The following is a 10,206-nucleotide window of genomic DNA, read 5'->3' on the forward strand; positions in this document are numbered from 1 at the left end:
TCGAGTTGTGGGATACTCAAATGAAAATAGGGAAGTCGCACCTATTGACAAAAGATCCACTTCTAGATAAGAAGTAGAATTTAGTGGCAAGATTTAGCGCAAAAGCATAGTACAGAACAATGGCTTCTTCCTCTTGTAAGATTATATGGATCAAACAATTGCTTAAATAACTGAGATTGTTCTAATAATATATGTTGGCCATTGATGACATTATCCTTACAAACATGATTACCATGGCATCTCACAGGTAAAGCAACACCTTTGTCACAGACCAAAGATCTTGATATTTCTTGGGGATTAAGGTAGCAAATCCAACATTGGTATCATTATCTCTTAAAGGAAATATCCACTGGATATTTTTTAGGAATTGGGTTAATGAATTCAAAATCTATTACCATATACATGGATCCCAATGTCAAACTCCTACCTAATGAAGGGGAGCTTCTTTCAGATCTAGGGAAGTACAAAAGATTAGTTGAAAATTTGAACTATCTTACTATTACTCGTCTTAATATTTCCTTTGCAGTCAATGGGATGAGTCAATTTCTTAATTCCACATGTGTACATCATTGGAAAGCAGTCATTCATATATTGAAGTATATTAAAGGTTTTCTTGGAAAAGATTTGTTATATGGTCACAGTATCCATACTAAAGTTGTTTGGTCGACAGGATCTCCTTCTAATAGAAGATCCACAAAGATTAGTTGTGCCTCTGTTGGTGATAACTTGATCTCTTCAAAGAGCAAGAAACAAAATGTTGTGACGAGATTTAGTGTAGAAGCAAAATATATAGCAATGATCTCACTACTGGCTTAAATAGTTATTTAAAAAAATTACAATTTGGAGAGGTCACTCATGTCATGACACGTATATATGACAATCAGGTTGCTCTTCATAATAGCTCAAATCTTGTCTTCCATGAAATGACAACATATTGAGATTGATTGCCACTTTATTCGAAAAAAGATTGTATCTAAAGACATCAAGACTAAGTTTGTTAATTTGAATGATGAATTAACAGATAATTTCAATAACTTTTTACAGGAACCTAAAATTGATTATAGTTGTAACAAGCTTAGTACATACGATTTATATGCACCAGATTAAAGAGGAGTGTTAGATGTAACAAGTTTAACCCTATGTGTTCATTATACAAGGAACTAATCCTATACCTCTTTTTACTTTATTTTCAGAATAATGATTAATTGGCAAATACCTTCACCAAACAATTGTAGGGCCCTATGATGGACTATATATGTAACAAGCTTGATGCATATGATTTGTATGGGCTTGGGTCCATCCCTATGAATTGCTATGTAATATGTATGTGTTCCTCAATTTTGTTAATACACACAAAGGGGATTCTATCATATGAATATATGTAATTTCTCTCCACAAGAATCTTTAAAATAAGCATTGGATATATTAAACTAATAAAAGAATGAACAATGAGTGCATGTGCAACCATGATTGGAAAGCAAATGAATCATACTCAGAGAGGTAGACCGTCTTGCAACCAGCAGCATCAACTTCCCGCTTGCCTATATTTTCCTGCAACATGTTGTAATGGGCACAAACAAAAAAGGTTTGAGAAGGTGTTTGAATACATCTTTCAAGAAATCATTATCTTCATTTTAATAGTGATCAATTTATTCCATTCTACTCATAATATCATGAAGAAACAACAAGAATAATATAAGTAGCATACATACGCAGACAAGGCATTTAGCCTATCAAGACTTGTTGGATAAGTGAAAGAGAGGTTAGTATTTTAAATGCGGTGGACCATACAACCATATGCACAAATTTATATGCCTCATGAAACAACTCTAGATTATATTGGTGGGTGATGAAATCCAGATGGAATGCGACAAGGAGAACCTGTTTCAAAAAATGTATATGAGGGAGAAGAGGGAGACACAGATGGTGGGTGCAACGCCCTAAGTTTGCTCGACCTTCAAGTTGAAGAAAGAGTCGCCTCAAACTCTTAAACTTATAGGAAAAGTAAGTGAGTTGCCTCTGTTTATTTTGATTGACAGCAAAGCATCACATAACTTTATTTCTAGAAGATTGGTTGAAGATATGGGTTGGAGTAGGGGAGACCACCAAGAGTATGCGAATATTGATGGAAGATGGGCACAAGTCAGAAACGCTTGGAGTGTGTCGTAGAATTAAAATCAAAATAGAAGATTGGGTTTTCATGGTAGATATATTTGTTTGATTTAGAGGATGTTGATATGATCTTGGACATGTCATGGTTGATTTCTTTGGGCATGGAAAAAGCAAACCCTGGAGATAGGGACATCTCTAGGAACCAAAACCTTCAAAAGGGTACCTCAAGGAGAATCATTATTTGCATATCTTTGTGGTATGTTGGGTGTAAATCAAGGCTTAATAAATAAGAAACTTACCAATAACTAACAAGAGGTGTTAAATATATTTTTAAAGTGTTATGATCATTTTTTCAAAGTATGGGTCGAAGCCTGGAAGCGTCCATTCACTAGTCAAACTCCAATCTTGGTGGTGGAAAGATCTCTATAAAGTGTGCAAGGAGGGAGGAGGAAAAGGATGGTTTCAAGAAGAACTAAGCTGGAAACTAGGGTGTGGAGACAAAGTAAAGTTCTGGGAGGAGGTGTGGGTTGGGAGCTCTGCTCTCAAATCCTTGTTTCCTAGACTGTTCTCCCTATCCTTAAACCAGGGGCAAACAGTGGGTGAAGTTGGCGTGTGAATTAATTCGGATTGGAGAAGGAGGCTGACATAGAGGCGTGCCAGGTTTGAGTGGGAATCATCACTGGAAGCATACCTCTTTACACTGTTATCAGGGGCACTAATGAGAAGGAATGATGTGGATGTGCAGGTGTGGGGGAAGGAAGAACCAGGCCTTTTTTCTGTGAATTCTGCTTATGAGTGCCTTGCCAAGCAGTCTCGTGGAACCCAATCCGATGTGTTTAATTTCCTTTGGAAGACTAAGGCATTCCCAAATGTGATCGTGACAGCTTGGAGAGTGCTGCTGGATAAAATCCCAACAAGGTGAGTTTGAGTAGGAGAGGGGTGACGATGGAATCTATGTTATGTGCAATGTGTCAGCTTAAGGAGGAGTCTTGTCAACATATCTTCTTGGAGTGTAAATACGCACAATGGGTATGGTCCTTGTGCTTCAAATAGATAGGTATCTCTTCTGTTCAACAGAATGATTTAAATCTACATTTTATGAGTTTTTATCTGAGCAATGCTAGCAAGAAGCAAAACCTGGTATGGAAAGGTGTTTGGGCATCTGTTATTAGGTGTATCTGGGACTAAAGGAACCTGATTGTATTCAAAAAAGGGCTAGTAGATGCGGAGGAGGTGTTTCAGAAGGCTCAACTCAAATCTTGGCTTTGGATGAAGCACAAGGTGCATTCCTTTACTTATTCTTTCGTAGACTGGATTCTTAATCCAATGCTTTGCATTAGAAGTTATAATTAGGACTCTCAGATACCAAGAGTTTTAAGACTACAACCTATACTGGATTTATAGTTGGTTAGAGGTGTAGGTGGGTTTGTCACAGCCTGCAGCTGGTGCAAGATGGAAAGGACATATGTGCTTGTATGCAAGGGAGTCAAAAGGAATGATAAGGACATGATGGAGGATTCTGTTTTGATGTGTCTTATAACAGACCAATAGAGGCAGGGTGTATGCTGGTTCAGGGTTCTTTTTGCAGGAAACAAAAATTGTGTTTTTTATGTGGTGTTTTGGTTGTTGTGGAAATCCCTAAGTGTGTTTGTTGATCAACTAGTGGTCTCACATGTGGATGGTAGCAGTAGAGGTTGTGGTGGGGATTTAGACATGTTGGGGGATGTAAGTCGAAGTTGTAAACTCCAACCAATTTAAGTGCGAGATGGACCCTGGCAAGTAGGAAGTTGGTTTTTGATAAAAGTGAGCTTAAAAGGAGCAAACAGGGGGAAGCCAGAGTCCAAAAAGGAGCGAATGGAAGTTGCTGCATTGAAGTGATTAATTTTGTGACAAGTGCTACAATCGTGCCACTGCAAGCTGGGTAGAAGGAATGTCAATGAGGTGGTGGAGATAACCAATATTTTGGTGTATTTTGATGGTTTTGTAGTTGCAGTTTGCAGTGCTTATGGCATTCCAATACGAGCACGGTGCTAGGTGGAATAGGATGTCTAGCTTATGCAGCAAACATTATCTATCTATTGTTTCTGGGAGGTTTGTTCATCTCTTTATTCTTAGTGATTCTTAATGTGATTTGGTTTATGTAAAAGGGTTGGGATACCCCTTTTGTATCCCTCTTAATTTAATTTCATTCTTTGCTGATAAAAAAAATGATCATTTTTTCAAAGAACCCAAAGGACTACCTGGTCAAGAGTCGATTAATTTGAGGCCTCCTCATTATCCTTATCATCACAAAAATGAGACTGAGAGGCAGGAACGTGAGTTAATGGAAAATGGGCACAATCGGATAGTCATAGTGCATATTCAAGTCCAATGATATTGGTGAAAAGGACGAGTAACCAGTGGAGAATGTGTGCGAATTATAAAACCTTGAATAAAGCCACAAAAAATTCCCATAATAGTTATTGACTAACTACTAGAGGAGTTACACAGAGCAAGGTATTTCTCTAAGTTGGATTTGAAATTCAAATACCACTAGGTGTATATGAAGGTTGATGATGTTCCCAAAATCGCATTAGAACTCACAAAGGTCATTATGAATACCTCGTAATGCCTTTTGAGCTTATGAATGCTCCTTCTACATCTCAATCCCTAATGAATGAAGAAGTATTTAGAGCTTTTCTAAGGAAAGGAGTATTGGTGTTTATGATGGAGCTGAAATAATTGAGCCTATGTCTATCCTAGCTTCCACAGCATTATGAAGAAGGGAGAACAAGTGAATCAATGGCTCATCCATTCAAAGGGGGAAGATGGCATAGGAGGCTATATAGGAGGATGAAGTTTCAACTAGGAGTCAATTTCTAAGACTGGGTTTTGAGGACAAAAAAACTCCTTGAGAGGAGGGTATTGATGAGGCCAAAAGAACAAGTGGGCTTCTTGCTTTTGAGGTGTGGGTCTGTAAAAGTCTTCCCTAGTGGAGGATGATGATAGTAACATAACATGGTCCACCAAATCAAAGAGAATCACCAAAAAGCCAAACAATTTCAAGGATTATATTTAACTCTGTATACTGAGGAAAAGAGGATCACTAGAAGGCACTAGAATAAATTTTAATCGCAACGGACACATGCTTTTATCAAATCTCTTGTACAAATTCTACTAATAGATTTGTAAATCTTTTGAATATCTGATTGAGAAATGAGAAGAATTATTTGTTGTCATGAATTAGAAATAGCCTAGTATAATCTTAGAACTGTTTTCCCTATCTTCTAGAAAGGGCTAGAAACCTGCTAAGCTGTATTAAGTTTAGTACATTATTGTACAACTTTTACCTTCTGCCGGGTAGATTCCTTCTCATCTATTGGTGAGCTGTAATTGTTTATGTTGGTTATATATTCTCTCTACTGTGCATTCTGATAATTAATGAATTGAGCATTCTCAACTATGCCTATTTGGTAGTAGTCACCTTTTAGTCCCTTTCTTCCTTATATTCAAATTGGTGTTAAGAGCGTATGGACTAATCTGATACTAAAAGAGATATAAATTAGAAAAACGTGTATTTTCATTGATATTAAAATTTTATAGCGATAATATCAGAGAAAATTAAAAAAAAAAATATAATGATGAATAAAAAAAATCATCAATCCTGCAATTCTATTAGAAAATAGATTATGTAAATAAAGTGTAAGACAATTTTACACGGTCATTCAATCACAATTCCCTACAAGTTTCATGATTTATTTAACAAATACCTTAAAAAATACCAACGGTTTAGGGTTTAGATTGTTTAAACGTTAATCCTAAAATCTTAAAATAGCACTCTTTCCATCCCAACATGACTTCCATATTACTTAAGAATAAATGAAGGCACTATTAATTTATTTTTTTAATATGCTCCAATTAAATAAACAAAAAAACAACTAGGGAGTGACAAAATGATCAATCATCATTATTATAATAAATATAAATATAAAATATACAATACGATCGAATAATATAATCTCAGGAACTAAACAGCAAAAAAAAATAGATAAAATAAACTATTCTAGCACTTCAATTATGAACTATTAGCACAAACGGCTTCACTATTCCCGAGTATTTTCTCCAAAACCGAACGAAAACAACAGAAAGGAACACGTACAGGTGGAGTTGAGTAAGCTTCGAAAGCGAAACCAGCGAGAATAACCGCGAGATTGATATCGAACGGAGGCCGATCATCGTTCTCGGGAACAGCGACCTGCCGAAGCTGGGAACCGGTTTTCGAGGAGCAGCAGATTGAGAGAACTCGCCTCCTCCTCCACGAGGCCGAGAAAACGTGCAATTTTGCCGGAAAACGAGAGAAAGTGCGAGAAAATATTGGCCGGCGAGGAGGCAAAAGCGTGGGAGAAAGAGGAGAGAGAGCGTAACGGAATTGGAGCGAAGACATTTTGATGATGCATTACAAGAGGCGGGAAGAGAGAAAGATATATAAGTAATGGAAGAGAATAGAAGGAAGGAAGTGGCAAAACGTGTAATTCAGAGGAATAGAAAGGGTAAATGGTTGAGAATAGATAGTGGGTTTTCAGGTACCGCCAAGAGAAGTGTTACCGGTAGCTCACTCAGTTCTGGTTGGTTCTGGAAAGCATGTCAACAGTTTCTTTCCGTGGACGGTGACACTTTTTTCTACGGCTTTTCTATCTCTAGATGTGTCTTAATGCACCCCGTACAAATTTTCCTGTACCCTCATCTATTAATTGAAATAACTAAAATGCCCCACCTGATTTTTTATCATTTCAAAAAGTTTTTTCAAAACATGTTTTAGAAAAATTATTTTCACAAACAGGTTCCAAAATATATACATATATGATAGTTTGATAATCTTTAGAGTGGTATACAGTTATAAATAATTATAAAGAAAAATTGATATCTTTTTATAAAAAAAATTTATATAATTTTTTTTATTCTACGCTCACATAGTATATATCATTTTTTACTATTACAATGACATATTTTATCATTTCATATAAATTATTTAAAAAATAAAAATATTTTTTAATTTTTAAATTAATGTTTAGGAATAGGTTTTATATGCAAACTAACTTTTCAATCTTCTTTTAATTTCTTATTTTAAGGCAATAACAGATCATATATCATTATCTTTATTTGATTCTCACACCAAATCTCACCTATCAAATAAAATAATCTTAAATTTCAATCATTCTTTCTACTCCATTTTAAGCAACTCTATTTTTTTATAAAATCATAATTCTTTTGTATCTACTATCAAGTGAATTCAAATCTTACGTGAACATCGTCACACTTTCAGATCTCAAACCCACTAATAAAAGAAAAGAAAAAGTTTAAAGAATGAGAGAAACTCAAACCAAAAGAAAAAAGAAAGAGATTGATTAATCAATTTATCATTTTTTTTACATGTTATTTTTTGTTTTTCAATTTTTACTCATCCAGTATTAGTTATGTTTGTTAAATTTCTATCATCATTCGAGTTGAACAGGAGAGAAAAAATGCGGATACACAGTCACAATGCCTATGTTTCCGCTAGTATATATAATATGTTTTAAAAAATTTATTATAAAAAAACGTTTTTTAAAAATATATTTCATATTTTTTTTTAGAAAATATGTTTTGATACATTTAAAAAAAATATGAAAATCATTTTTGAAAAGGGTAAAATAGTATTTTCAAAATTGATGGTTGCAAAGTGAAATTTGTTGGGGGTGTAGGAAGAAATATCCTCTTTTTTTTTTTTTACACGGGTGTTTAGTGTTAAAATTTAAGAGATTATTTTACAATTGTGAGAAACAATTTTCTGTTTTCAAATTATGATTAGTTTATAACGACTGCAATTATGTAACGTGAAACACTATAATAAAACAAATAATTCTTTTGAATATATTTAAGTTTTTTTATGTAATAGGAATCTAAAAAATAAATAAATAAATGATCTAAATATCAAGAAAGAATCTTAAAAAATGCATAGAAAAATAAATTTATGCGTAATTTATTTAGAGGTGTGTTTACATAAATAATTTGTATTATAAAGGTACATTTATCTTCTAATATGTGTACTACATTCTATACTTATAAGATTGATATGTTAGCAGTTAATTTTTTTTATTTTGAAACCAATAATTTCTTACTTCATGCTTATTTTGTTTTAAGTGTTATTTGATTTACACTAAAAAATTTATGGTAAGTACTTCTCAACCCGGTTCATTTAGTAATCATTTTTCCAAATTGAATTATTTGAAATAGTCTCCTTTATATTCGTCATATCGATTTTTTTTCTTGATTCATAATTAATGTATTAATTATTCTCGAGTTTTACCTCTCAACACTACTTTGGGATTTTTTATATTCTTTAATTATTTTTATTGTATTAATACAAAATTATATTTTAAATTTTATAATTTTGATATTATTTTTATTTTTAAATTTTACACTTTGAAAGTTATCTTGTATTTTGTATTCTACTATTCGGAATCTTTACAAAATCTACAAATAAATAAAAAAACACACTAACTTATTTTCCCACCATAAATCATCACCAACCCCCACAAATTGTTATCGTAACTCTTAATGAAACACCAAATACTACAACCTTCATCATAAAATACCACCACAAAACACTACTTTACCAGTAACCTCATTCACTTCCAACAAATCCTAAAAATATTTGTAAAAGGGTACTTTTAGAATTACAACAATTATGAAGGTACATGAAAAAAACGAGATAATTTTTTGGATTTTTTCTTCTTGCGTTCTCATAATTGTTACATGCAAAACTCATAGTACAAAGATCAAAATACCCTAGACTTGTAATTTAACTTCAAACCTACTTTTTATTCGTTGCACTTTTCTCTAACTTTTAGCGTGCACCATCAATTTGTTTTCCAGTGTCGTTGCACATCATGCCACATTGTTGTCCCACATTGGTAAAGTGTAGTGCATTGTAGTATTTTGAATTGTACATTCTGAAAAAAAGTGTTATGGAATTACCGATCTAAGAACATGTACCGAAAAACAAAATCTCAAACACATGTTTTCAGTAACATGCTTTTGGATTTTGGAAAATAAGTTTTGACTTCAAATATTACTAAAAAACGAGAATACAATTTTGAATAAGTTATTCATTCTTCTTCTTAATCAAAACGAAGAACTTTATGCAAATTCAAAAGAAAAATAGGATAAAATTATACCTTTTTTTTTTCTTTTTCATTGTCATAAACACACAATTGTGCTTATTATTCATATAACTATCTTAAGTTCTTATTAGAATTTAAGCCCTCCTAAATGATCATTGATAAAATATGTAAATATTTTTGTAATATTTTTAATATTTTATGTAATATTTTCTATTGGACTGGTTAATATATTGAATTAATTAGCTTGTCTTAACCATCTTATAGACTTGAATTATACTAATACATTAGAGTCAATCATTATATCTAAGATTTTGACTTATGAGCAATGCGCGACTACTAAAAAATTCTGACATTCGAAAATCCACGTATAGTTAGTTTGTTTTTTATTGAAAATAATCTTATTGCTTGATCGTGTAAAAATATTTGCATATTCTATTAGTTATCACATTGTTTTTTTTAACAGACTTTGTTCATTTTATTCACTATCTCGTCTCTTTTATATTATTTTTTTAATGTTTTTTAGTACATAAAAGAACATTAACGTTGTGTTTTTTTAGGTATGTGCAATTAGGAGGGAGGGAGGGAGTGGTAAATGCATTTTTTTCATTCTTCACACAAATAAAGAGATTTGCGTTGATTCCGTGTAGGATTCTTACTCTTTATCAAAATACCCTTGTACATGCATTTTATTATAATATACAAAATTAAATATTACATAAATTTATTTAATATTTTCAAAAAATATTTAATTATACTATTAATAACAACATATAATTATAAATAATGAAAATAATAAAATAAAATAATAATATCAACAAACACATATATAGTTATATAAAATAACAAATGTCCATAATAATAAATATTATCTTCATAAATTTTAATATATTTAATAAATTGATTTCAATTTAACACAAAAATATTTTATATTATATTTTTTAAAATTTTTTAT

At 32.4% G+C, this 10,206-nt stretch overlaps 1 protein-coding gene across 2 annotated transcripts in view; it reads right to left on the reverse strand.

Moving 5' to 3' along the window:
- Nucleotides 1–6,831, reverse strand: part of LOC137830378 (uncharacterized) — a 31,640-nt gene extending 24,809 nt beyond the window's left edge. The window contains exons 1-2 of one of the 2 annotated variants that reach the window (XM_068637670.1): nucleotides 6,251–6,831; nucleotides 1,493–1,551 (exon numbers count right to left, since the gene is read on the reverse strand). In XM_068637670.1, the coding sequence (XP_068493771.1) occupies nucleotides 1,493–1,551; nucleotides 6,251–6,535 (344 nt within the window). In that variant the 5' untranslated portion in view covers nucleotides 6,536–6,831. The remainder of the gene's footprint in view (nucleotides 1–1,492; nucleotides 1,552–6,250) is intronic. The other variant, XM_068637671.1, reaches the window with a different exon arrangement.
- Nucleotides 6,832–10,206: the final 3,375 nt, after the last annotated feature.

Source organism: Phaseolus vulgaris, chromosome 7, assembly GCF_000499845.2.
Source record: "Phaseolus vulgaris cultivar G19833 chromosome 7, P. vulgaris v2.0, whole genome shotgun sequence".
In the NCBI taxonomy this organism is placed as follows: Eukaryota; Viridiplantae; Streptophyta; class Magnoliopsida; order Fabales; family Fabaceae; genus Phaseolus; species Phaseolus vulgaris.